Source organism: Henckelia pumila, chromosome 4, assembly GCF_033568475.1.
Source record: "Henckelia pumila isolate YLH828 chromosome 4, ASM3356847v2, whole genome shotgun sequence".
Taxonomy (NCBI): Eukaryota; Viridiplantae; Streptophyta; class Magnoliopsida; order Lamiales; family Gesneriaceae; genus Henckelia; species Henckelia pumila.
Genome location: NC_133123.1, coordinates 147,996,877 through 148,024,461, shown reverse-complemented (window position 1 = coordinate 148,024,461; position 27,585 = coordinate 147,996,877). Strand labels below are relative to the sequence as shown.

General features: G+C 42.3%; 5 protein-coding genes across 6 annotated transcripts; 4 read left to right on the top strand and 1 right to left on the bottom strand.

The window, feature by feature from the left end:
* The first annotated feature begins 9,332 nt into the window (after positions 1–9,332).
* Positions 9,333–9,776, top strand: LOC140862009 (uncharacterized). The gene has a single exon (XM_073265012.1). It carries the CDS (start codon positions 9,333–9,335, stop codon positions 9,774–9,776), a length of 444 nt encoding a protein of 147 aa, XP_073121113.1.
* A 396-nt stretch (positions 9,777–10,172) lies between these two features.
* LOC140862007 (uncharacterized) lies at positions 10,173–11,360 on the top strand. The gene has a single exon (XM_073265011.1). It carries the CDS (start codon positions 10,173–10,175, stop codon positions 11,358–11,360), a length of 1,188 nt encoding a protein of 395 aa, XP_073121112.1.
* A 7,422-nt stretch (positions 11,361–18,782) lies between these two features.
* On the top strand, positions 18,783–20,950 carry LOC140866091 (phosphatidylcholine:diacylglycerol cholinephosphotransferase 1-like). Its single transcript, XM_073270976.1, has 3 exons — positions 18,783–19,254; positions 19,630–19,767; positions 20,374–20,950. Exons 1-3 carry the CDS (start codon positions 18,865–18,867, stop codon positions 20,674–20,676), a joined length of 831 nt encoding a protein of 276 aa, XP_073127077.1. The 5' UTR covers positions 18,783–18,864; the 3' UTR covers positions 20,677–20,950.
* A 550-nt stretch (positions 20,951–21,500) lies between these two features.
* Positions 21,501–23,790, bottom strand: LOC140860027 (protein POST-ILLUMINATION CHLOROPHYLL FLUORESCENCE INCREASE, chloroplastic). Of its 2 annotated transcripts, XM_073262767.1 has the most exons (8): positions 23,566–23,790; positions 23,103–23,229; positions 22,873–22,957; positions 22,714–22,792; positions 22,396–22,509; positions 22,205–22,317; positions 22,005–22,115; positions 21,501–21,807 (listed from the first exon to the last, which is right to left on the bottom strand). In XM_073262767.1, the coding sequence occupies exons 1-8, from the start codon at positions 23,642–23,644 to the stop codon at positions 21,688–21,690; spliced, it is 828 nt and encodes a 275-aa protein (XP_073118868.1). In that variant the 5' UTR covers positions 23,645–23,790; the 3' UTR covers positions 21,501–21,687. The 2 variants fall into 2 exon arrangements, with proteins under 2 accessions (XP_073118868.1, XP_073118869.1); XM_073262768.1 differs by lacking the exons at positions 23,103–23,229; positions 23,566–23,790 and having other exon boundaries at positions 22,873–22,971.
* A 176-nt stretch (positions 23,791–23,966) lies between these two features.
* Positions 23,967–26,536, top strand: LOC140860025 (palmitoyl-monogalactosyldiacylglycerol delta-7 desaturase, chloroplastic-like). The gene is made up of 5 exons (XM_073262766.1): positions 23,967–24,672; positions 24,743–24,883; positions 25,022–25,162; positions 25,629–25,735; positions 25,863–26,536. The coding sequence occupies exons 1-5, from the start codon at positions 24,106–24,108 to the stop codon at positions 26,059–26,061; spliced, it is 1,155 nt and encodes a 384-aa protein (XP_073118867.1). The 5' UTR covers positions 23,967–24,105; the 3' UTR covers positions 26,062–26,536.
* Positions 26,537–27,585: the final 1,049 nt, after the last annotated feature.

The window sequence follows — 27,585 nt, the reverse complement described above, 5'->3', positions numbered from 1 at the left end:
CTCGGAACAACAATTTCTGACTTGCCCATCGAATCATGGTAAGAGCGCCTAGCAACATCGCCCCATGATTCCCTAGGTATCACTGATAGTGCCTGCAAGAACCAGTAGATTTTGGTTAGCGTACAGTACGGTCCCTTCATCCATATATCCCGATCGAATCAACAACTATTGGTAAATCGAGAGTCGTTCGAGATTCGATAACTATGCAATGCATCTTGAAGATCAAATAGTGACATCGCATGTGCTACTAAAAAACCATTTCTTAAAACACATCATGTACTCTGGCCAGAGATTCGTCACACTAATATCTCCTCAGATTGCATAGGATATCCACACTAGCAAGTATGTGGTGAATCCTTGACAACAAAGCATCGACTCCTATATGTGTCGTAACTGTACCCAATCCCGACACCTGATGACCCCAATAGAGTCGGTAAACGAGTCAAAGTACAGTACTAGCATATAGAGTCTCAATGATATTTCAAGTAGTAAGGACTAATGGTGTACAACCAAAACCGCGGACTTTATCCACTCGATAAGTGATAACCACTTGAAAAGTCCGGATAGGGTAGTTCGATCATTCATCGTATGAATATCCATTTGCATGCTTTGAACATCTCTATGTTCCATACCAATGAAACGTGGTACTCGGCATCGCAAATGCTAGTCTCAATCTCGAGCGATCCTTATCCTTATTAACGGACGGCTCAATCGACTAGGAACTGTTTAGAATATACAGTGACTATAAGATGTGTTTCATGATAGTCATCCCCATGTGCCACCACATCTTACATACACTATAGTATATTCAAGGTCTTCATCTAAACATCTTATAGTATGTCACAACATAATAATATGATAAAAGATAAAGTAAATGCCATTATAAAAGTGTAAATTATATTAAACAAAAGATTGTTTATACATAGAGTCATAAAAGGCCTTAGCCACAAGTTGGCTCACCGGGCACCCACTCTTTCAATCTCCCACTTGCCCTAAAGCCAACTACTCATACTACGTAGTCCCATTGCTTCGCGATGTTTGTCAAATAATGGTCCTGGAAAGGGCTTAGTAAGTGGATCAGCGATATTGTCTGCAGAGGCCACTCTCTCGACAGTAATGTCTTCTCTTTCCACGATCTCCCGGATGATGTGGTATTTCCTCAGTACGTGTTTGGATCTTTGATGAGACCTTGGTTCCTTTGCCTGAGCAACGACACCCGTGTTGTCACAGTACACCGGGACTGGACCAACAGCTTCAGGAATGACGCCCAACTCTTGGACGAAATTCCTCATCCAAACGGCCTCTTTAGCAGTAGCTGATGCCGCAATGTATTCTGCCTCAGTGGTGGAATCCGCTGTGGTGTCCTTCTTGGAACTCTTCCAAGAGACAGCACCGCCATTGAGCATGAACACAAATCCAGAGGTTGACTTCGAGTCATCCACGTCACTTTGGAAGCTAGAGTCGGTGTAGCCTTCCAATCTCAATTCTCTTCCTTCATATACCATGAACATATTCTTAGTCCTTCGTAAGTACTTAAGAATATCCTTCACGGCTTTCCAATGCATTTGACCGGGATTGGCTTGATATCTGCTCGTGACACTCAGAGCAAATGCTACATCCGGTCTGGTAGATATCATCCCATACATGATACTACCTATGGCTGATGCATATGGTACATGTGTCATTTTCTCTATCTCTTCATCAGTCTTGGGACACATGGACTTGGATAGAGAAACTCCATGACACATAGGTAGATGTCCTCTCTTGGACCCATCCATTGAAAACCTTTTCAATATGGTTTCGATGTAAGTTGATTGAGTGAGTCCTATCATTCTTTTAGATCTATCTCTATAGATCTGAATTCCTAGAATATAGGATGCCTCACCTAAATCCTTCATCGAGAATCTACCTGATAACCATATCTTTGTTGACTGCAACATCCCTACATCATTCCCAATGAGTAAGATGTCATCAACATAAAGTACTAAAAATGTCACAGCATCCTTAATTACTTTCTTGTACACGCATGGTTCCTCCGGGTTCTTGATGAAACCAAAATCCTTTATTGTTTCATCAAATTTCTGGTTCCAACTTCTTGATGCTTGTTTGAGACCATAAATTGATCTCTGAAGCTTGCATACCTTACGTTCGCTTCCCACAGATGTGTATCCCTCAGGCTGCATCATATAGATATCCTCCTTAATGTTTCCATTAAGGAATGCAGTCTTCACATCCATTTGCCATATCTCATAGTCACACCAAGCAGCTATGACAATAAGGATTCTTATGGACTTGAACATTGCAACTGGTGAAAAGGTTTCATCATAGTCAACTCCTTGTCTTTGAGTATAACCTTTCGCCACCAATCGTGCCTTGTAAGTCAATACCTTACCATCAGGCCCAAGCTTTCTCTTGTAGATCCATTTTCACCCTATTGGAGCAATTCCATCGGGAGGATCTACTAAAGACCAAACTTGGTTTGTATGCATCGAATCTATTTCCGACTGCATAGCTTCAAGCCATAAATTTGAATCCGCATCAGAAATTGCTTCCTTGAAGTTTCTTGGATCACATCCAACGTCGGGTTCATCTTGATCCCCTTCAAGAAAAAGACCATATCGAATAGGAGGTCTAGAAGTCCTCTCGGATCTTCTAGGTATAGGCGTGTCCTCTGAAGATTCTTGAGTTATGGGATCATTATTTTGTATTTCGGGTTCTTCTCGAATTTCTTCGAGTTCCATCATCTCGCCTTTCTTATCCAATAAGAACTCCTTCTCCATGAAGGTGGCATTCCTTGAAACAAACACTTTTGTTTCAGTAGGATGATAGAAATAATATCCGATTGAATTCTTCGGATACCCTACAAAATAACATAAGGTGGATCGACTATCCAACTTATCTCCCACTGTCTGCTTCACGTAAGCTGGACATCCCCAAATCCTCAAGTACGAATACTTAGGAGTTTTGCCATTCCATAACTCGTATGGTGTTTTGTTCACTGCTTTGGTGTGGACGTTGTTCAACAACAACACCGCCGTTTCAAGCGCGTAGCCCCAAAACGAAGGTGGAAGCTCAGTGAAGCTCATCATGGATCGAACCATATCTAACAAAGTTCGATTACGACGCTCCGATACACCATTCAGCTGAGGTGTCATAGGAGGAGTCCACTGAGAGAGAATCCCATTCTATTTCAGATAGCTCAAAAACTCGGTACTCAAGTATTCTCCACTTCGATCCGATCGAAGTGCTTTAATACTTTTACCTAGCTTGTTTTCTACTTCAGCCTTGAATTCTTTGAACTTTTCAAATGCTTCAGACTTATATTTCATTAAATATAAATACACATACCTTGAATAATCATCAGTAAAGGTAATGAAGTAGGTGTGGCCAAATTGAGTACCAATTCTAAATGGACCACAAACATCTGTATGGATCAAATCCAACAGATTTTGACTACGCTCAGGTTTCCCCTTGAATGGATATTTAGTCATTTTTCCTTTCAGGCAGGATTCACAAGTAGGTAGAGAGTTAATATCAGACATATCAAACATGCCCTCTCCCACTAGCTTGTTCATCCTCCTTGAGGAAATATGACCTAGCCTAGCATGCCAAAGATTTGCCGGGTTTTGACTATCGTTTTTCCTTTTATTTGTTGTTACCGGTTTATCGACATAATTTATTGGAACGTCTTTTAATTTTAAGTTATATAGATCTTTTTCAAGTTGTCCATTTCCAATCAAACATTCATTCTTGTAAATATTGCAAATCCCATTCACAAAATTGCAAGAAAAACCATCTCTATCAAGCATAGAAACAGAAATAATGTTTTTAATCAAGTCTGGAACAAATAAAACATCTCTCAAAAGTAACTTAAAATCGTTCTGCAAAATTAAATAAACGTCTCCCACAGCTTTGGCTTCAACTCTAGAACCATTACCGAGCCTCAGCTGGGTCTCACCCATTCTAAGCTTGCGACTTCTTGTCATCACCTGCAAATCATTGCAAATGTGAGATCCACATCCGGTATCCAATACCCAAGAAGTAGTATTAAGTGAAACATTTATTTCAATATAAAACATACCCTTCGCAGTTCGCAACTGCTCTAGATATTCCTTGTAGTTACGTTTCCAATGACCGGGTTTCTTGCAGTGATGGCAAACATCCTTGGACTTTTCCACGTTTGAAGCCTTTGTCTTGTTCTTCTTCTCGGGTTCGGTTTTCTTGGATGGGGCAGAACGTTTCTTACCCTTTGTACTTGGCCCCTTCTTAGCAGAAGAAGAGGAGCCCACCAAGAGAACCGATTTATCCTTCTTTAAAGTGGCTTCATAAGTTACAAGCATATTGACCATCTCTTCAAGGGAGGCCTCTATCTTGTTCATATTGAAATTCACCACAAAACAGTCAAACGATGAAGGAAGAGAGAGAAGTAATAAGTCCACATTGAGTTCATGTTCCAATATCAAATCAAGCGTTACCAACTTCTGAATGAGCCAAATCACGCGTACCCCATGATCACGGACCGAAGTCCCTTCACGCATGCGACATGTCATTAAATCTTTTACAGTAGCGAACCTTTCAGCTCTCGATTGAGCCCCAAAAAGTTCCTTGAGTTGTACGTGAATGTCAGCAGCATTCACGGTATCCTCAAATCGCCTCTGGAGTTCATCAGACATCGAAGCTTGCATATAGCATTTGGCCTTGATATCATGGTCCCACCACTTATCAAGTTTGGCCAACTCTTCCGGACTTATATCAGCTGGTGCTTCCTTCGGAGGAGATTTTTCTAACACGTAGAACATCTTCTCCGAGGTCAAGACAATCTTCAACTTACGGAACCATTCCGTATAGTTTGCGCCAGTCAGTTTATTTTGTTCGAGAATAGAGAATAGTGGATTGCGCGAATTCATCTTAATGAAATACTGAACAGAAACAGAAAATAATCAGTGATTGTTTAATTAATTTACTAAGACATAAAATAAGCGAAATTTATTTTATGAATCTCACTCCCACTATTTTAACGATTTCACTACCCTCTAGTGAAAACGAGAAACATTTTCTTTAGTGGGAACATGGAGTCCAATTGACAAACTATAGTCCCGAATAATATCAGCCAACCATAATTTTCAAAAGGTAGAGCCCAATTGCTTCCAAAGCAACCTCCATGTTTTTACCTCATGTCCAATAAGGACCCAATAATATGACGCCGTTTATTGTGACATGTCAAGATGACCCATCAATATCAAGTTGTGATGGACGGTCGCCATGTGGATCCCCAATAATATGAGCAAATCCCATGGGAGTTCCACCCAACTTACAACATGTGTCGATCCAATGTACAACTTTCCGACGAACGGGCCCCCCCAATAATATGAGCCGGACCGTATCCGCGGGTAGCATCTCATACATTGATCGTTGATAGAAGGTAGGAACATTTAAACAATATTTAAATTCCCTTTTAATCTTGATATCAATTTTAAATCATATTTAAAATGAGGGATTTTAATTTTGAAAATTTGTCTCATCATTTAAAATTTGTATGCTTGTGGGATTCATACAATTTAGTCTAAACATGCATACAACGATAATATCATATATTATATTTTAGGATGATCGATTCCATTACTAATCGACCCGTGGTTGCCAATCACGAGTCTAAGTCCAATCCTAGGTGATATGCAAGTATGCAATGCAATCCTATTACATTGTGCTTCCAATTTACATTTCTTCAGTCTTTATTGTCTGCTGGGCCCACCTTTGTCTTCAAATCTTCATCTTCCACTAAGTATAATGTATTTACAATAAATAATTATGACAAGTAGGGGATACATTTTAAGGGGTGGGAACGGGCCATAAACCAGGCCCACTTTTATTACATATGACAATTCATATTGGGCCATAAACCAGGCCCATTAATAAATCCAACAACAATAAAAATAAATGTAAATTCCCTAACATACACCTACAAAATTGGTCATGGTAATCGATCATCCTTATCCAATAATATTTAATTCAAAATTAATTTATTGGATAACATGCAATGACAATTAAATTAAAAAGGATAAAATCATATTCCATATATAAAATCTTATTTTACATACAAAATCATATTTTACCTTTTTATCAAATAAAATCATATTTTACATATAAAATCCAATTTTATACATAAAATCATATTTTACTCAATATTTCCATAAGATCATATCTTATCATCAATTGTACCAAAAATAATTAATTTCATAAAATCTGATTTAACGGATAAAATCTATAGATTTTCCAAAAATTCAAATTTATCCAAAAATCAATTTTAAAATTTTCGGACTCGAACAATTCGATCCGACGCCTCGTGGACCAATCAAAAAATTTTTTCGATCGGACCAAAAATAGAATTTTAACATATTAAAATTTTAATTAAAAATAAAAAATTAATTTTCCCGGGCCGCCCGGGACGATCCCGGGCAGCCCGCGCCCCAAAAGGGGCTCAAGCCGGGCAGCCCGTCGCTGCCCCTTGGGCAGCGACGTTCGCTGCCCCGGGTTTGCCCATTAATTTTAAATTTTTAAAATCTTTTGTTTCAAAAAACCAAGGCTTAAAATTTTTTTTGTACAATCGATTAATTTAATCGCTTGATCTGAGCAACCTGTCTCTGATACCACTGTTGAAAAACGGTGTTCAGATCAATCAGAATTGATACCCGGTGCAGCGGAAGTTTTAAAATTTTATATGGAACGATTCCATATCATGGGTATCAAAACTTTACGATTAAATTGTGCGTGTAAAAATTAAATAACAATTAAATTTTTACCTTGAATCTCGAAACGAGATTATGGACACCAACAGATAACTCTGCTCTTGTTGTATATCCCAGGAACTGATGGAAGAACAATTCTTCAATCAGGTCCACGAACGGAAATTTAATCCCTCTGATAGATTGCACTAGAAAATCTATCAGAAGTTTCTACGAAGAGAATTAACGAATTTGATCCGTTAAACCAGTCTGCAAATTCAAAATTCACAGACTGGATTTTCGAACTCTGTAGGGGAGGGGGGGCGGCCGAATTCTCAAGAGAGGAGGCTCTCTAGGTTTTCGAAATTATGACCTCTGTTGTATAATTTCTGTAATGCAATAACTTATTTATAATGTGGGCTGCTAACAGCTTAGGGCCCATTAGTCATAAGTTCAAGTCTGACAAGCAAATCCCGCATGTTCAGAAATTAATATAAAATTCATCGTGACTCAGATTGATAAACCAATTTCACCAATGTGCACAGAAACCATTTCTGCATCTTTTAGAGTCAAGATAAATTTTCTGAATCCGAATTCAGTGGTTTCCAAAAATGTCCATCACTATGTCATTTTAGAAAAACTTACTCCCTCTACTCTTAAATAAGAAGTCCCACTTCTTTATTCACTAAATTTAACTTTTTAAATTTAATTATCTCAACGGGGATTAAAAATCCATTACTTGTGTGACCCTCAATGGTTCAGGGATACAGCTAGCCGTGGGCTCACAACTCCTTGTGACTCGGAACAACAATTTCCGACTTGCCCATCGAATCATGGTAAGAGCGCCTAGCAACATCGCCTCATGATTCCCTAGGTATCACTGAAAGTGCCTGCAAGAACCAGTAGATTTTGGTTAGCGTACAGTACGGTCCCTTCATCCATATATCCCGATCGAATCAACAACTATTGGTAAATCGAGAGTCGTTCGAGATTCGATAATTATGCAATGCATCTTGAAGATCAAATAGTGACATCGCATGTGCTACTAAGAAACCATTTCTTAAAACACATCATGTACTCTGGCCAGAGATTCGTCACACTAATATCTCCTCAGATTGCATAGGATATCCACACTAGCAAGTATATGGTGAATCCTTGACAACAAAGCATCGACTCCTATATGTGTCGTAACTGTACCCAATCCCGACACCTGATGACCCCAATAGAGTCGGTAAACGAGTCAAAGTACAGTACTAGCATATAGAGTCTCAATGATGTTTCAAGTAGTAAGGACTAATGGTGTACAACCAAAACCGCGGACTTTATCCACTCGATAAGTGATAACCACTTGAAAAGTCCGGATAGGGTAGTTCGATCATTCATCGTATGAATATCCATTTGCATTCTTTGAACATCTCTATGTTCCATACCAATGAAACGTGGTACTCGGCATCGCAAATGCTAGTCTCAATCTCGAGCGATCCTTATCCTTATTAACGGACGGCTCAATCGACTAGGAACTGTTTAGAATATACAGTGACTATAAGATGTGTTTTATGATAGCCATCCCCATGTGCCACCACATCTTACATACACTATAGTATATTCAAGGTCTTCATCTAAACATCTTATAGTATGTCACAACATAATAATATGATAAAAGATAAAGTAAATGCCATTATAACAGTGTAAATTATATTAAAAAAAATATTGTTTATACATAGAGTCATAAAAGCCCTTAGTCACAAGTTGGCTCACCGGGCACCCACTCTTTCACAAATCACAAATTCAATCATTACTAAACACGATCCAAAGGAGTGGGCTTTGTCCGGAAATTGTGCGGGTCTAAATCACACGTTATAACCATCTTATCACCCTAAAAGTTATCAATAAGGCCATACCCAATAATCATTGAGGATCCGGGTGGACGAGTATAAAAGCCCATCCTGGGGGGCAAGGTACAGAAATGGACTCACTCTCTAAAAAATATTCGTAGAACTTCGTCTCCAAACGGATAAGATATTCATATATTTTGTATCTTCACCTACCTTTTTCGCTCGGAAATTTACCCATCCCCGGGTAGTAATTTTGTGATAATCGCATCATTGGCGCCGTCTGTGGGAAGTGAGTCTAAGGCGTAGATATGACCATCATTGATGATCCTGAAAGCTCTCGTCGAGCAGTGGCCGCAATTCAGGAACAAATGAACGCTATGGTGGACGCGGCTGTACAAAGAATCATGGCGATACAACAAGGAGAAAAAGAGGGCCAAGGGAAGGATAATGAAAAGGAAATAGAAGGGGAAGAAGAACCAGGGCCGAGGCCCGAGAAAGAGAAGAATAAAGGCATACACGTGGAGAAGGAGGGAAATTCACATGCAGGATCCGCAAATGTCACCATGGCAGGGGAGCTGGAAATGTTGAAACAAAAAATACAAAAACTGGAGAATACCGACCCGCGGGAATCTCGCGGGTCAAAAGTTTGGGATGTCCCTTCTCTCCGAAAATCATTGGAGAGCCATTGCCAGTCTATTTCAAGTCCGCCAAAATCAAGGAGTATGATGGCAGCGCTGATCCCGAGGAGCATGTAACCCGGTTTGAAAACGTGGCAATGTTGCATTTCTATGGTGATCAAATCAAGTGCAAGGTGTTTCTAACTACCTTGGTGGACTCCGCCCAGAGATGGTTCGAAAATCTGGAAGAAGGAAGCATTAAGACTTTCAAAGAATTCCGGGAAGTCTTTTTGCAACACTTCAACAGCAGCAAGCGATACAAGAAAACCACTCTTAGCCTCTTCGAAATAAAGCAGCTAAACGAGGAGTCTCTAAGAGCTTATATTAAAAAGTTCAATAGAGTGGCCCTGGAAGTGCCTGTGTGTGCACCTGAAACCAAAATCACTGCTTTCACGCAAGGGCTTAAAGAAGGAGAATTCTTCCGGTCTTTAGTCAAGAGGGCTCCCCGATACTTTGAGGACCTCTTGGCTCGAGCCGAGAAATATATCAATATGGAGGAGGCCCAGCGACAGAAGAGGGAAAAGGACAGGAGGGAAGAATAGAAGGAGAAAGGAAACCAGAGTAATCAAGGAAGAAGAAGGCAGGATCAACCAGGGAGGCTTGCTTCTTTTGCTCCTCACAGGGTAACCCGAGATAGGGAAATCCACTTGTGTGAGGAGAATGTTCAGCCTTTGCCTCCATAAAGGCCGGGAAAATACTGTTCGATACACCGGATTAACACACACGACACTAATGAGTGCCGGAGGCTCATCGTGGAATCGGGGCAGCCTATACCCGAAGAAACAAAGCATGTGGAGAAAAAACAGCGGGGACGCCCCTGGGTACCCCGGTTTGACACCCCGCGAAACAATAGGCCCGACCCCTCAAAAGCCCGGGAGGTAACGCCACGGGGGCCTGACAAAGGACCCCGAGAGGGATCTTCCAAAGGGGTGATCAACATGATTTCGAGAGGATCCACTAACGGGGACTTTAATAGGGCTCGGAAATCTTGGAGAAAAAGAGAGGTCCTGGGAATCGAGGCCCGGAGACCAGATCCCTGCCCAGTCATTACATTTGGGCCCGAGGATTTGGAGGGAGTGTGTCTACCCCACAACGATGCTTTACTCATCCGAGCACAGGTGGCTAACTATGACATAAGAAGGGTGTTTGTGGATTCGGGGAGTTCTGTGAATGTCATTTTCCAGGATGCATTTGAGCAAATGGACTTACGAGGATGTGAGGTTAACCCTGTAAAAACATCCCTGTATGGGTTTGCAGGACATACCATTCGGCCTAAAGGAGAAGTGCGGTTGCCTATTACGTTAGGATCGGGCGATACAAAGAAGACTGTCATGGCCCTCTTCACCGTGGTGGAGGCCCCATCTTCCTACAATATTATCCTGGGAAGGCCGGCCTTAAATGCCTTTAGGGTTGTCACTTTCGCTTACCACCAAAAGATCAAATTCCCGGTGGGGGATCGAGTAGGCGAAGTAAAGGGAGATCAGCACTCATCCCGACGGTGTTATGCAGACACCATTCGGGTGGATAACAAGAGGGCACAAGGGACGGAGAGGAGAGATGGTTCCAGACAGGAAGAGGTGTGCGAGGTAGGAGAAGTAAAAGAAGAATATGAGGAGGTGGAGGTAGTGCCTGGACAGCCAGGGAAGATCGCCCGGGTGGCTTGGGGAATGGAGCCTGTTTTGGTTGATCAATTAAAGACCTGCCTGACCCAGAACGTGGATGTGTTTGCCTGGTCTCCTAAGGAGCTAACTGGAGTCCCGGCCCATTTGGCAGAGCATAGGCTAAATATCCTCCCAGGATCCCGACCCGTCAGGCAAAAGAAAAGACACTTTGGGGCAGAAAAAGACAAGGTCATTGCTGAGCAAGTCCGGGAACTTCTAGAAGCAGGGCACGTTAAGGAGGTACAGTTTCCTACTTGGTTATCTAACGTAGTGCTGGTACCCAAAAGTACAGGGAAATGGAGAATGTGTATAGATTTCCGAGACTTAAACAAAGCCTGCCCCAAGGACTGCTATCCCCTGCCCCGGATTGATCAGTTAGTAGATTCTACCTCTGGTTATGAGCTGTTTTGCTTTATGGATGCTTACCAGGGATACCATCAAATTCCCCTGGCTAGGGAGGATTAGGATCAGGATAAGGTCAGTTTTGTTACGTCAGGAGGAACATTTTGTTATGTGGTTATGCCTTTTGGGTTAAAGAATGCAGGAGCCACCTATCAAAGGATGATGGATAGAGTTTTCAAAAATCAATTGGGCCGGAATGTCGAGGTATATGTGGATGATATTCTGGTGAAATCCAGGACCCGGGACCATTTTATTCCTGACTTGGAAGAAACCTTTGGTACCTTGCGAAGGTATGGGGTGAAGCTTAACCCGGCTAAGTGCGTGTTCGGAGTGAAAAGCGGAAAATTCTTGGGATTTGTAGTGACCGAGAGAGGAATAGAGGTAAACCCGGTGAAAGTAAAAATCCTGAGGGAGATGCCATCACCCTCCTCCATTAGGGAAGTGCAGCGGTTGACTGGAAGAGTCACTGCCCTGTCTCGTTTCATTGCTCGGTCTGCCCACCGGAGTCATCCTTTCTTTCAGGTGTTGAGGAAGGCTCAGAGGTTCGGATGGAGTGAGGATTGTGAACGAGCTTTCCAGAAATTAAAGGAGCATCTGGAAAATCTTCCCATCCTGGTTAAGCCCGAACCAGGGGAGAGATTGTGGGTTTATATCTCCACGACAGAGTTTGCTGTGAGCACGGTTTTAATAAAGGAAGAGGGAGGAGATCAAAAACCAGTTTATTACGTAAGCCATGCTCTGAAGGGGCCCGAGACCCGATACAATGAAATGGAAAAGATGGCCTTGGCCCATATTTTAACTGCCCGAAAGCTCCGACCTTACTTCCTATCGCATCCGGTCACTGTCCTGACCAATAGCCCCTTGGGTCGGGTGATGACTCAACCGGATGCTTCAGGTCGATTAGTCAAGTGGGCAGTAGAATTGGGAGAATACGATATAGAGTACAGGCCTCGGGCAGCTATTAAGCACAAGCTTTGTCTGACTTCCTGACCGAGGTCATCACATTTGGACAGGAGGAGGTGTGGAGAATCTTTGTGGATGGGGCCAGCAGTTTGGAAGGAAGCGGAGTGGGGGTGATCCTCATTTCTCCCACTCAGGAAAAAACTAAAGTGGCGATAAGATTATCATCTTTCAAGTCAAACAATGAAGCAGAGTATGAAGCAGTAATCTCGGGCTTGAAATTGGCTCGGGAGGCGGGAGCCAGGCATGTGATTGTGTATTCGGATTCTCAACTGGTAGTGCAGCAAGTCCAAAGAACTTTTGGCATCAGAGAGAAGAGATTGCAGGAGTATGTGGGACTTATCAAACAGCAGGGAGAAGAATTTTCTAGCTGGAGCATTGAGCAAATTCCTAGAGAGCATAATGCGGAGGCAGACGCCCTAGCCAGGGTGGCATCATCCCTCACTGGTATTGATAGTAGGGAGGTGATACAACAGTCCGGGTCGGTGATGGCCATTGAAGGAAGGGAAGAAGAGGCCTCGGAAAGATCCTGTATGGCTCTCCTTGTGGAGTACTTGCAGACAGGAATCCTTCCTGGGGATGAGGCACATGCCCGGAAGCTCAGAAGGCAGGTAACTCGATTCACCTTGATTAATGAAAAGTTATACCGGCGATCTTTTCAGGGTCCCTTGCTAAGGTGCCTAGCCCAAGGAGAAGTGGGCTATGTACTTCAGGAAATACACGAAGGTTATTGCGGAGATCACGGAGGGGCTCTGAGCTTGCTCCAGCGTACCCTATTGGCGGGATATTGGTGGCCCACCCTGCAGCAGGATGCCCGGAAGGTAGTCAAAATGTGCGAAGGATGCCAAAGGTTTGGGAACTTTTCTCATAAGCCAGCGGCGGAGTTACAGCCGATGTGGGCATCCTGCCCTTTTGATCAGTGGGGCATGGATATCGTGGGACCATTTTTTGTGGGCCCCGGACAGAAGAAGTTCTTACTGGTGGCAGTGGATTATTTCTCTAAATGGGTGGAGGCTAAGCCATTAGCGAGAATCACTGAAGAGGCGGTGTTGGGATTTATTTGGAAGAACATTGTCTGTCGATTTGGTTTACCCCGGAAGCTTGTCTCGGACAATGGGAGGCAGTTCCAGGGAAAGAAAATAAAAGATTGGTGCACAGAGATGATGGTAAAGCAGGTATTCACTTCCGTGGCGTACCCCCAAAGCAACGGACAAACGGAAGTAACTAACAGGACTATCATCCAAACTTTACAAAGCCGACTCTTTGGTGCTGGTAAAATTTGGGTGGAGGAGGTCCCCGGTGTGCTATGGTCTTACTGCACTACCCCCAGGACGGCCACAGGAGAAACACCCTTCAGCTTGGTGTATGGGTCCGAGGCCGTGATCCCAGTGGAAATCGGACAGACCTCCCCCCGGGTGAGAGCCCACCAGGAGGGAAAAACCATTGACAGGACGCAAGAGTTAGACCTGATTGAAGAAAAAAGAGAACGGGCCGCTATTCGAATGGAAGCCTATCGGAGCAGGATAATCAAGATGTTCAATCAAAAAGTCAAACCCCGGGAATTCCAGATAGGAGATTTGGTACTGAAGAAAGTTAACCCGGCAGGAGGGGTAAAGAAGCTAGAAGAAAAATGGGAAGGACCTTACAAAGTAATTCGAAGGATAGGAAGGAGAGCCTGGTATTTGGAGGACAGCCGGGGCAAAGTCCTACAGAGGCCCTGGAATACTCTGCATCTTAAGTCTTATTATCCTTAAAAGTACATATGCGCCTGTAAATTATGTTTCTGCCGGTTGTATAAATAAAAGGCATGTTTTGATCTATTGTAAACGCAGAATAAAAAAAAAAAAAAAACCCCAGGTGATCCACCACTCTGGTACTCAAAGGCCCGTGATAATTCACGAGCCATGTAAGTCCAGGTGATCTGCCACCCTGGCACCAATAAACCCAGGTGATCCACCACCCTGGCACCAAAAAACCCAGGTGATCCACCACCCTGGTACTCAAAGGCCCGTGGTAATTCACGAGCCATGTAAGTCCAGGTGATCTGCCACCCTGGCACCAAAAAACCCAGGTGATCCACCACCCTGGTACTCAAAGGCCCGTGGTAATTCACGAGCCATGTAAGTCCAGGTGATCTGACACCCTGGCACCAAAAAACCCAGGTGATCCACCACCCTGGTACTCAAAGGCCCGTGGTAATTCACGAGCCATGTAAGTCCAGATGATCTGCCACCCTGGCACCAAAAAACCCAGGTGATCCACCACCCAGGTACTCAAAGGCCCGTGGTAATGCGTGAGCAATATGAGCTCAGGCGACCCGCCGCTTGGGGCTTGAAAAGGACCCAGGATTCCTGGCGCTCGGGCATAAAAAATGCCCGAGGGAATAGGCCACCCTCATGTTCGAAGCTCATGGTAAAAAAATATCAAAACAGAGGATTTAGCCAGGCATACAGAAAAAATCATTCGAGTAAAGAGGCGAATCAAGAACAAAGTTTTTCATTAATAACAAAATATACATGTATAAAAGTTAGGAGCCTAAGCCTAAAGCTCTGATGAATAGCCTAAATCTAAGAACCCGAGGGGTCGGTTTCCTCTTGAGATTTCTGCTCTTCGCTGGCGTCTACCCCTTCCTGGGGCCCTTCTCCTTCATTTTCAGGACCGGAGGGTAAAGAAGCAATGACCAAATTAAGATCTGGAACTCCTTCCTGCATCAGGCCAGCTGCCTCATACTGAGCAGAACAGAGGTCAAAGCCCCGGGTGAAGAAATCGAAGGACTTATCCATCACCGTCTGCTCGAACTCCTTGGAAGAAAGGAAGGAGGCCTGCCATTCAGCTTCAGCACCAAAACGCTCCTCTAAAGCCTGGGCAGAATCCAGGGCAGAGGAAAGGTGTATGTCTGCCTCTGTACGAGCAATCACCAGCTGGTTTTGCATTTTCCTCGCAGATGCCCGGAGTCCCTCCGCCTCACGCCAAGCCAGGTTTCGTTCCTCCTGAGCCTGACCTAGCTCCCGGGTAAGTTTCTCCACTTGGGCCCCGAGGGATTGGATCTCAGAGGAGCGGCGGTCTTGGACTTCAGACAATTTTTGCTTCCAACTCTCCTGAGTCCGAACCAAGGCCACTTGGGAACTCTCTAGGGACTCCTGAAGAGACCGGATTTCCGCTTTATGAGCCTCTTGGAACCGGGCTACCTGGGTACGGAGCTGGGCAATGCATTCTTCAAGGGAGCCACACCGGTTGCTCTCTTTAACCTGGTTTGAATTAGCTTCATCCAGGGCATGTGTTAGCATGCACAAACCCTGTAAAAAAAAAAAAGGAAGAGAGAAAAACAAGTTAGGCGAAGCAAAGTGCAAAATCTTTTCTTTATACAGGAAGGAAGGGATTTACCGTGTAGGCGTAGGAGATACCCTCGGAGAATTTGGAAGCAATAGCATGGGCGGACAGCAGGGAGTGATCCTCAGGGGACAGTAGACTCTGGAGCTGAGCCATTTTGAAGGAGGTGGTGCCCGATAGAAAGAGAGGGGACCGGGATCCCCAGGCAGCAGCGCTCTGCGGACCACCCCAAACATGGCTGGTTTGCTCCTGGCTAGCAGCATATGTTTCCCAGCCGGGCACCTGAAAGCCCACCGGGGGATTCGGAGGAGTCGGGGTTGGAACCTTCTTAGAGGAGACCCCCTCAGAGTCGCTCAGGACAATCATCTCGAACACCTGAGCAGCATTCCTCTTACGATGGAAGAGGGGGATCTCATCTTCTAGGTCCTCCTGAGATAAGGACAGTTGAGCTCGAGACTCCAGTTAAGGTGGGGCCAACATCAGGACCCGGGCCTCCGGAACACCAGCGCTCCTTAGGGGGGAGGTAGAAACGGAGATGGTTGGCTGGATGAGAGCAGGGACGGAGGAAGGTGGAGGATGTGGCTGTGCCAGGACGCGGGTTTCCTCCTCCGTCCTTACCTTCTTCCTCCGCTCTGCCAAGGCTTGAGTTTTTTCTTTGGCAGCTCTCCTCTCTGCAGCCCACCGGGCAAACTCTTCCCTCATCATGTCGGACGGATCAGCAACGAAAAGGGCAAATTAGGGACAAAATGATTAAAATTGATAAAGCAAGAAGTGGGGACAAATCCAGAGATTACCAGGTTGAGCGCCCGGGACACCGTAAGCGTCGATCACCTGGTTAAGGGGATCTTCCTCCCGGGTAACCAACCCGTAAGCTATCATATTTTCATTGGTTAAAAGAACAAGGGAAGAGAAGTTTTTGTTGCCAACCAATGCCAGGCTGCGGACATAAGGCTCCTCGACTTTATAATGATCCGGGAGATCAGGTTGAGAAGGGAGGCTGGATAAGAAGCCAGTCCTAAAGGTAAAAGGGGCCGGGGGACGAATGAAAAAATATCTTTCCTTCCATCCCTTCAAAGAGGAAGAGATGTCGAAAAAAAAGCGAGTGTTCAACCGAGCAGCCAAAGAAAAAGCCCCTTCATTAAATCGGCAGGTAAAGAAATAGTGAAGAACGAGAGGGGTGATGGCTAAATTGTGCATTTTAAAAAGAATGTAAGTGGGGGTCATAATGCAGAAAGAGTTCGGATGGAACTGGTTAATAGGAACCCTAAAGAAATCGGCAATTGCCAGGTAAAAAGAAGAAATGGGAAATCGAAGGCCGCTACGGATTTGGTCTCGAAAAAATGTGTAACAACCTGCTGGTGGGGTATCGGGAGTACTCCCCGGTAAAAGGCAGAATAAAGAATGGAATAAGGGGATTTCCCCCGAGCCGCGCAGTTCCTCTGCGGCCCCTTGAGATAGGGTGCTGGGAAGATAGGTGTACCAACCTAAGGCCGGAGGGGCAGAGGCGAGGGGTGTGGGGTTTTTTACTTTCTTTTTTCCTTTTCCTTTCGTAAAGGAAGAAGAAGCGGCGGAAGTTTTAGTACGAGAGGAAGAAGTTTTCCTAGAAACGCGGGGACGGGAAGGAAGAGCAGAGGCGGAGCGAGCATCGCTCGAGCTACCACTTGGCACTTCGTCTCTCGGCGAGCCTTTGGCATTCGCCCCAGAGGTAGAGGATGTACCAGTAGACATAAGGAAAAGAGGAACTTACAGGATAAAGATTGAACAAGGGTGTGCGTGGAACAATCGACGAAAAACAGGAGAGGATTGCAAGAAACCAGAGAATAATCGCGCAAAGAAGAAAGACGGTGAGAAGAAGAAGGAAGGGTCGCGAGGATTAAATACTAAAAGGGGCCAAAATAATCTGAGCCGTGTATTTTGAAATGAACGGTAGAGATACGCAAAGCGTGCTCAAGAAGCTGAAGCGACGTCTGACAAATTCTCTGACAGGCGCACTACGAAGCGTCTAGGGCTGACGTAAGGGTAGCGACTCCCGGGTAGATACCCCGAATGGATATGTCACAATACCCCGGGTAAATAGGACCCGGGATGACGATACCCCGGGTGGATAGGACCTGGGAAGTCTCGGGACAGCGGAGCAGGTCCTAGCCCGACTATCTTTAGGAAGTGTGGTGATATCACATTAAGATATCCCGGGTAAATAGGACCTGGGATGACGATACCCCAGGTGGATAGGACCCAGGAAGTCTCGGGACAGCGGAGCAGGTCCTAGCCCGACTATCTTTAGGAAGTATGGTGATATCATATTACGATACCCCGGGTGGATAGGACCCGAGAGGATGGTGTAACCGCAGCATATTAAGGAACCCGGGACTGGGTGGCTGTAACCTGGGATCTACGAGGAAGGGTTAACCTGGGAGGCCTTAGCACCCGGACCGATACAGGAGATCGAAAGGAACCCGGGTAAGGGGCCTGGGAGCTAGAACCTCCCGGAGTAAGCCTTCGGAAGTTAGGAAAGGAAAGGAAAACCAGTGGGGCCCCGACCTTTCTATTTTTAGGGCCAGAAAACGGCCACGTTTATTTGAAGTGTGTCAGGTTCAAATCACAAATCCAATCATTACTAAACACGATCCAAAGGAGTGGGCTCTGTCCGAAAATTATGGGGGTCTAAATCACACGTGATAACCATCTTATCACCCTAAAAGTTATCAGTAAGGTCATACCCAATAATCATTGAGGACCCGGGTGGAAGAGTATAAAAGCCCATCCTGGGGGGCAAGGTACAGAAATAGACTCACTCTCTAAAAAATATTCGTAGAACTTCGTCTCCAAACGGATAAGATATTCATAAATTTTGTATCTTCACCTACCTTTTCCGCTCGGGAATTTACCCATCCCCGATAGTCATTTTGTGATAATCGCATCACTATCCATCTTTGAAAGATCGAATTCTCTCTTCTACTTATATTTCTGAGAAGAAATCATCTACTCCAATTTTTTTGTTTTCTTTCACATTGGGGAAGTAGTTAAAATTTAAGTCTCAAACTCAAGATCTCATCCTAAATATAAGACTTTAGTTTTTAACGTCAGATAAACTATAAGTCGTGCACTTACTTATATATTTCAATTATTAAACTAAATTTTCAATTTCTCACTTCCACACCCAATTCATTAAATAAATACCCCACCACCTCGTATCATCCGTCACACCCATACATTATATGCAAACACAAGTACCCTCCACCTTTATTCCACATGCCCATCGGAGCACCCACCGGAGATGAACGGAGCCACCGCACGCCTCCGTTCCTCTCCTAACAAAAGACCCACACCCACCAACGGCGTCCACAAGCAACCCCCGGATTCTCCCGACATGATCCGGAAAAAATTCTCCTCATCCTCGATCTTCGCTAAAAATTCCCGTTTCCACGTGAGCAACGCGCATTTCCTGAAATGGACGGCGGGGGACGTGTACGGCACGGCGAGGAACCACCCCGTGCCTTGCGCCTTCGCTGCCTGCGTCTTGTTCTTCATGGCGGTTGAGTACACTCTGAACATGGTTCCGTCGACTGCTCCGCCGTTTGATCTGGGCTTTGTCGCCACCGCAGCCCTCCACCGGTCTCTCGCCGCCAAGCCCGACCTCAATACCCTTCTGGCTGGACTTAATACGGTAAATTAATAATGCATTTCATTCTCTCGATTAGGGGGAAAAAATTGAATAGTGGGTTTGACTTTAATTCGTGTAAATTGCACATTGCAATTAATGCTGATTGCAAATGGCAAGAAAGTGCGGTCTTGGATCTAGCTTTGAATTTTGATGTTGACTGACATATAAAAGTTTCATGTACATTATTTTTAGAGTTTGCTCCATATAATAGTATATTTTGAATGGAAATGGTCCCACGTAATAGGATTTAGTATGGGACTTGCTTTGGAATCGATGGCGCATACTTAAATGTATGCCAAGCTATAAGGTTGAATTGTTGTATGAGATTTTCCAAATTTTGAATCTGTATTGATCTTGAAAAATGGATTTGTGGTTCAGGTGTTTGTGGCGATGCAAACGGCCTACATAATAGGGACCTTTGTAATCGAGGGGAGACCAAGAGCTACCTTATCCGCGCTATTCATGTTCACATGTAGAGGGATTCTTGGATATGTCACACAGCTTCCAGTGCCCCAGGTTCTTATTTATATGTTTCTTGCAACTATGTTCAAAATTCAATATTTATGTAAGTTTGTGGAAGATTATTCGCATACAAATGGAGTCGAGTTCCATCATGAGTTGTGTCTTCGCGATTACATGGAGCGAGTTGGTTGAGAGTGAAAAGTTCATAATGTTTCGAAAACTTGAACTAACTAAACTCTTATTCATAAGATTTGTGCAACTCAAAGGACACTCAGAACTTAGATCATATATGCTCGATCTCAAGTTAAACAATGGTTCAAACAGCTTGAGCTCCGTCAGATCGGAGTTTGAGTCGGAAATATGATATTCAAATATTTTATAGGTCCGCTAATCCACCTGGCAAGCATGAATTATTTGATACTAATGATTTAAAAGAAACATGAGTTATTTAACAAAAGGTTTACAATTAACGGTATAAAAGAGTTGAACATCACTAGGGATTTGGACAACTAGATTGTTTTTCTCAGAATGCCAATTCAGAATATATTGAGCTAGAAGGGCACAGCATCGATTGGGTATCAATTACTTGCACAGAATCGTGTATTGGTTGCATATGTGATCTAAACAAGCATTTCTGATGTTTTGATCGTTTCTTGACAGGAATTCTTGGGTTCGGGTGCAGATTTTCCAGTGGGGAATGTGTCATTTTTCTTGTTTTATTCCGGCCATGTAGCTGCCTCAGTTATCGCTTCTTTAGACATGAAACGGATGCAAAGATGGGAATTGTCATACACCTTTGATGTCCTCAACATCTTGCAAGTCATTAGGTTACTAACTACTAGAGGTCACTACACGATCGACTTGGCCGTCGGTGTTGGGGCTGGGATACTCTTCGATTCTCTGGCTGGAAAGTATGAACATAATATGAAAGAAGATGGCTTGAGCTGTGATGAAACGATGTAAGCGGCCTGTGTAATTCCCCAACAACAAGATTTCCAGCTGTCATGTTTGGAAAAGAATCTTGAAAGTATGTGTAATGCAATGTTTAGAAGATGCTTGTGGTTTTCTTGGAATAGGAGTTAGGTATTTGTATGTATCAAACTATGCAAAATAGGTGGCAAGAGTTTACTCGGTTCTCTCTTTCCCCAGAAAGTTGCTAGTGCTTGTTTCATGTCTATTGTTGTCTAGCATGCTAAATGTGTAGTTCCTAATATAAATAGATATATAATATTTCTGTAAAAATGTAATCTTTCTTTGAAGTTATTGAAATAGCTCAAAAGTTTTAAAATATCTAGTGGATAACATTATTAAAATTTGACCTGGCCTAATCTTTTGCTGTCAAATCCAATTTAGCATCCTATTAATTAGGCCGGTCCTTGCCACCTGCAACCAAAATCTTGACCAATAGTTTCTTTATTGCTACTGATTTTGAATCTCGTTTCCATAAAGGCTGCAAATTGACATTAAATTCATCACTTTAACTACATTGGATGGGGAGTCGGACAAGTCTTAAAATCTTTTTGCGTTCAACTAACTAATACCATCCAACATGTCTTAAACTGCAAATGCAATTAGGATTCAACGAATCCAGAAATGTAAGGAACAGCAAAAATACCCTTCAAAGGGTTGATTGAGCAATCACCGGTCTTATATTCATTCACTTAGGTAGTGTTTGAAATCACTTAGAATCGCTAAACGATTCCAAACAGATGCTAAACGATTCCAAACACTACCAGAGAGATGCAAAGTGCAGTAGCAAAGATTGACGGTCTGACTCATCTGAGAAGTATAATGTAAAAATTACGGCCTTTATTTGATCCCAAATTGCTTTATATACAAGCGCAGCCCAACCAATAGAAGTTACATGTATACAATGGATACTATCGAACCAATATCGATGTGTGTTCTATACACAACCCTTTTAGAATTACTCGCACAGCAAAAACGTGTGAGCTGGAATCCGGCATAGTGTGGCTAATCCTCGGATTCTAAGTAAGGAGGGCAAGAACCATCGTCCACGTTGGCCAGCGGGTCGAAAAGGGGCGAGCTTGGATCAGTACATCCAGGTACGAGATCAAGACTGCAGCGGTCACCCTGTATTCGTGACAAAAGTTTAGTTTCAAGGTTTCTTGCACATCTTTTAGACGTTCTAAATTGAATTTTGCTACTGATACAGAACCAAAAGCACCAGTTTCGATAGTTGTGCTATATATGCAGCCACACCAAACAGTAGAGGTAACTTATATTACCCAACATTGTGATGTAAAATAGAGAAGGATAAGAAAACTTACTCCTTCCAGAGTCAAGTTGCCAATCATAGCACATCTAGTGACCACTATGTTAGTATCAGGAAATATTGCTTTGTCACATGCACCTTCTCTACTCAGCTCCTCAGCAAGACCCTGCATAAGAAAATCAAACGTTTACGATGAAATAGTTGGTGTTATGACAGGGAAATATTGCCTAAACAGGATGAAGACCAGTTTGTAACCTCAGTGAAGAAGTACATTGGTCTATTCCGCCAAGCCTTTGGCACTTGAAATTGTAGCTTGTAGGGACCGTCCCAATCGACTCCGTTGGTAAATGAAAAGATTAAACTTATTGCTGAAAAATAGAGAACGTCAAGGGAATGAAACACGACACAATCTATAAACTAGAGTGAATTGGTGCAAGGGGGTATACCATGCTTTGGGATGCATATTTGGATTGTGTAAAAAGGAGGATCGGCTTTTCCTCTTACTTTCTGGAGCATTACTCGTGGCTCGCCACCACACATGATGGGCTGGTTGAACCCTCCTACAGTGTATCGATTAACGGAACGTCACCACACATTCAAATAGGACATCGATATTCGGATTTGCATTTCAACAATATTGATTCAGTTATCAATAATTGGATTTGCATTGCAACAATATTGATTCAGTTTCATGGTTTATGGAAAGGGAATGACATGTCACAAAGTCTGTTGAAGCTAACTTTGGATGGGGCGTGATAACTTACCATTAAAAGCAATTCCATAGTCTTCGTTGGGAACAAGCTTGTTTGCCGTAGGATTATAGAATAGCTTTAGTCTTTCTCCCTGTTATTTTTTTCTCAAGAAATCACACATATGAACAGAATATAGAGGAAATCAAGTTGAAAGCTAAACATTTTACATACGGCGGTAGGGGGAAGGCCGTTCATGGTCTTCCAGTAGACCGGAGCTCTTCCGAGATCAAAGTCGGCCCATCTAGGAAGCACATAACTACAAAACAGCATTCAAGAAACTACACCATGAGACTTCATGGACAAAATGCAATCGTCTTGGCCAATAAAGAGTTGAACAAAGCACAAAACTGACATTCTAATCTTGGAAAAAAACTGAAAGCATGAGATTTATATGAACTTACTCTTTAGTTTCCGTAACGAGGGCAGCGGCGGCGGCTGCAGCAGCAGCAGTGACTTGCCCTCTAATCTTAATTAATCTTCTCTTAACTGGATGATTTCGAGGCAAAGAACTCCCCCAAAAACCAGTGGCTACAAGAAAATTGATATTCGATACCATACGAAAGATACTCACAATAAGAACAGTGTGAATATGAAGCTCAAGAAAAAGTTAGTGGCGATTATAACAATATCTATCAAACTCCTACATTTAAAATGTGATTTTAGCAATCTTTAACCATAAAAAAACTCAAGGAATCAAGATTACATAGAAACCTACACATAACCATGAATCCTATTCATTAAGACCTTGATCTAACTCCAATCCAAGCAATTAAAATATCCAAAAGACCAGTTAATGTGCTTCGTTTCATCAGACAAGGAATCAAGATTACATAAAAACCATTATTATTTTCAAAAGAAAGGTACCTGAAGTTGTACTAGAGGTTGATACAATTTGCTTGGAAGAATTGAACAGAGAAGTACTTGTAGCAGCTGTTGCAGCCATTTCTCAGGCAATGTCCAGATGATGTTTGAGAGTGAGGTTTTAGATAAAGAAGGAGATGAGGTTCATAGAGATATAAACGCAACCACACAACACAAACTTTGCACTCCCAAATATCTCTAAGCAAACAGAAAAGGACAAAAGGCGTGAATTGCATATATCTTGTGTGAACCCAAAAAATCTTGATCCTTTCCAGCACTAGCCTTTCACAAGATACATGCAAAATCCCCAATTCAACCCCACAAAAACTGCTACCGCCTTATTGTGATTATTGTTATTATTATTTTGAATAAGCTACCGCCTTATTAAACTCCTTTGAGATGTTGATTGTCTTTTTTCCGTCCATAAAAGGTTTGGCAAACATCAAATCCACCACATGAATTTCCAAGAAAAAAAAAATCAAAATCCCACAAAATTTTGTATATAAGTACCAAAACAAAAACAGAAAAAACAAGCCAAGAAAAATGGCTCTAATTGCATCACCACCGCCTAAGGCAAAACTCTTCCCATTTTCCCCTCTTCGCCACCATAACATCAAACAAACCAAGCCCAATTCCCAAACAATCACACAAAAGTATCAAGATTCGCTGCATTACGCTACAACCATAAGAAAAACAGAGTATCCTCTAATTCACAGCGTATTTACAAGAAAAAACAGAAGCAACAAAAGGGTGTGGACCATTTTCAGTGCAGCATCAATTCCAGTTCCGGGAAATGAAAAAGATTCAAGCTTTGGCAGAATCCTGCTATCTGACGTTGTAGTGAAGAGGAGGAACAACATTTATTGGGGCAGAAAGTGGAATTCTATGGATGTGGCCACAGTTGGAGTGGTTGTGGCTATGCATTTGCTGTGTATCGCCGCTCCATTCACATTCAATTGGGGAGCATTTTCCATTGCAGTAGGATTGTATGTCGTCTCTGGCCTTTTGGGCATCACTCTTTCTTTCCACAGAAATCTTTCTCACCGGAGTTTCAAGCTTCCCAAATGGCTGGAGTACTTCTTCGCATACTGCGGTGTTCAAGCCCTTCAGGTTGGATTCTTTTGCCTGGTACAACAAAAACCAAAATTTTGCATAAAGATTTGAGCTTTGGTTTTTTTAGGGAAATCCAATTGACTGGGTGAGCACACATCGGTACCACCACCAGTTCTGTGATACAGAGAAAGACCCTCACAGCCCCCTCGAAGGATTCTGGTTCAGCCACATGAGTTGGCTTTTCGATACCAGCAGTATAGCTCAAAGGGTATTTCAACGTTCTCATGTTACAAAATTACATATAAACTTATATGCACATATGACATTTTTCTTATCGTATTCCGCTTTTTTGAATGTAAAAACATACACAATCTTGCTGAGTGTTATATGGGTATATTTTTTGCAGTGTGGGAATCCCAACAATGTTGGTGATTTGGAGAAACAGCCCTTTTACAAGTTTCTTCAAAGAACTTATGTTGTTCATCCCATTGCTCTTGGGGCTCTACTATATGCCCTTGGAGGATTCCCCTACATTGTGTGGGGAATGGTAAGTGGCAATATTTGGTTCCTTCAACAAATAAATTGGTGTGGTTCATGGCTATCTATCTAATATCAAATCTCAAATTTTGGACGAGTTCTAGATTCAATTATAAACGATAATATTTTCGGATAAGTATTTTGTTCCATTGACTTCGAAAATCTTTTATCCTAGTTGATACCGTTCGTTGTTTTTGGATAAGTGGGGGCAATACTAATTTGGGTTTCACGGTGGGCGTGATATTGTACTTGTTTGGCAAACTGGACCATTTAATATTTCAAATATTAGAGGCCATTAACCAGTGGTTCTTGCAAGGGTCCAAAACTCCAAATTGCAAAGTGGGGTCTAATGGAATTTGTTGAAATAGAGAATACTTTTATTGCATAAAATGTTGATGTACTAATTAAAACTATATGATTTTTGGATAATATTAGCATTAAAAAATGTCATGATTATGGTATTTCTTGTACCGCAGGGTGTGAGAATCGTGTGGGTTTACCACATCACTTGGCTGGTGAACTCGGCTTGCCATGTTTGGGGAAAACAAGCTTGGAATACCGGTGATCTATCTCGAAATAATTGGTATCTTTGCTTTTTTTCCCTCTATGTATTCTTTAAAGTTGCCAAGTCCGGAACCGGGTTTTTCATTATGGGAAACAAAGTGATCATCTCCATTCCTGAACCGGATTTGAATTTGAATGATCACTAGGTGGGTGGCAATGCTTGCTTTTGGTGAGGGTTGGCATAACAATCACCACGCCTTCGAGTATTCGGCGAGGCACGGGCTCGAATGGTGGCAGATCGACATGACATGGTACGTGGTTCGGTTTCTTCAAGCCATTGGCTTGGCCTCAGACGTCAAGTTGCCCACCACAAACCACAAGCAAAGATTGGCTTTGGGATCATGATTCATGAGTCCTTCCTTAGGCAAACGTGGTCCTATATATATTTTTTGTTCAATACATCAAGTTTTTACACGCTGCACCTAAAGAAAAAGTTACAATGTCTCAATAAAAAAATGGTCACATTACACACATCCCGTGAACATCATATCTACAAAGACATGGCTCCAAAAAGAAACGAAAAGAGAATAGGGAAAACTTGTTCGATGCTACTCTTCAGACAGCTAACGTATAGATCAAAAGTCCCATAATTTTTCACGCAACATATTCAAACATCTCGTTTCTAAAATTGTAATTCGAACACAATTTGTGCTCAAACTTCGATGTTAGTGTATATATATATTTAAGAGCAAGAATGTGAGAGTGAAGGAATGGGCAATGGGTGCATGCGCAGGCATCTGTCGGGAGGGCATTACCGCCGCGCACTCCTGCAGCCAGGTTGCTGCGGAAATGCACGCCAAACCTTAGTGGCTACTTATAACTATATATCACCCAGGCTTCGTAAATTGTTTTCATCATTTTATATTATGAAACTTTTTGCTTCGATTATTAAAATATTTTAACATGAATATAATATAATTAATATGCATTATCCTTTTCAAAATGAGTGAGGCAGTTTTAATATACATTTTCTCATTAGAATGCTTGTATTACACATATTTATATTTTGAGTATAATATTTTTTTTATGGATCGGATTGAATAAGACATACGTTTCACAAAATTGACTCGTGAGATCCTCTTATAAGAGTTTTAATACTTAAAAAATGAGTAAAATATAAAATAAAATAAATTTTAAAAATCGAGAGTAAAATTCGACAACACAGAAGATCAAATATACCTTCAATAACACAATTTTGAAATGGGAAGTTCATTTTATTTTACTAAAACAATTGGATGACATCTTAATTAACCCAGTAGGTTCCACTAATTTTGAAAGGACTAAATTCCATCTTTGGTCGTGTAGATTCCCCACATTCATCTCGATTTCAAACACGCCCCCTGTAGTCCCCGCCAGTAACTTTCTGCGATTAATATAATTTTAATTTAAACGTGATTCTAATTTAATTTAAACCCGTTTTATATTAAATAAAATAAAAACAGGTTTACCATTTTATTTATTTATCCCTTGTTAATTAGTTAATAATAATAATAATAAGTGTAGGTTTTTGTGAGACGATTTTACGGATCATTATCCGTGCGACGGATCATCTTATTCATATTTACAATAAAAAATAATATTTTAACATAAAAAATAACCCAAATAAAAATCATACAAAATTAACTCGTAAAAACTGTCTCATATAAGTTTTTGTATAATAATATTTATTATTCTTACCACATATTATAGTATAGACTATAATAAAATATCATTTACTTGGAGCTCTATTAATAATCCACCGCGCCCCTTGCCATTCCATCCCCATAACCAAAGTACCCAACTCGAAAACTCCATTGATAAACCTCGGTGAATGCCAACTTATAATTGATATATTCTTCTTTTTCATCTCTGTTTCATTTTCACTTGTGG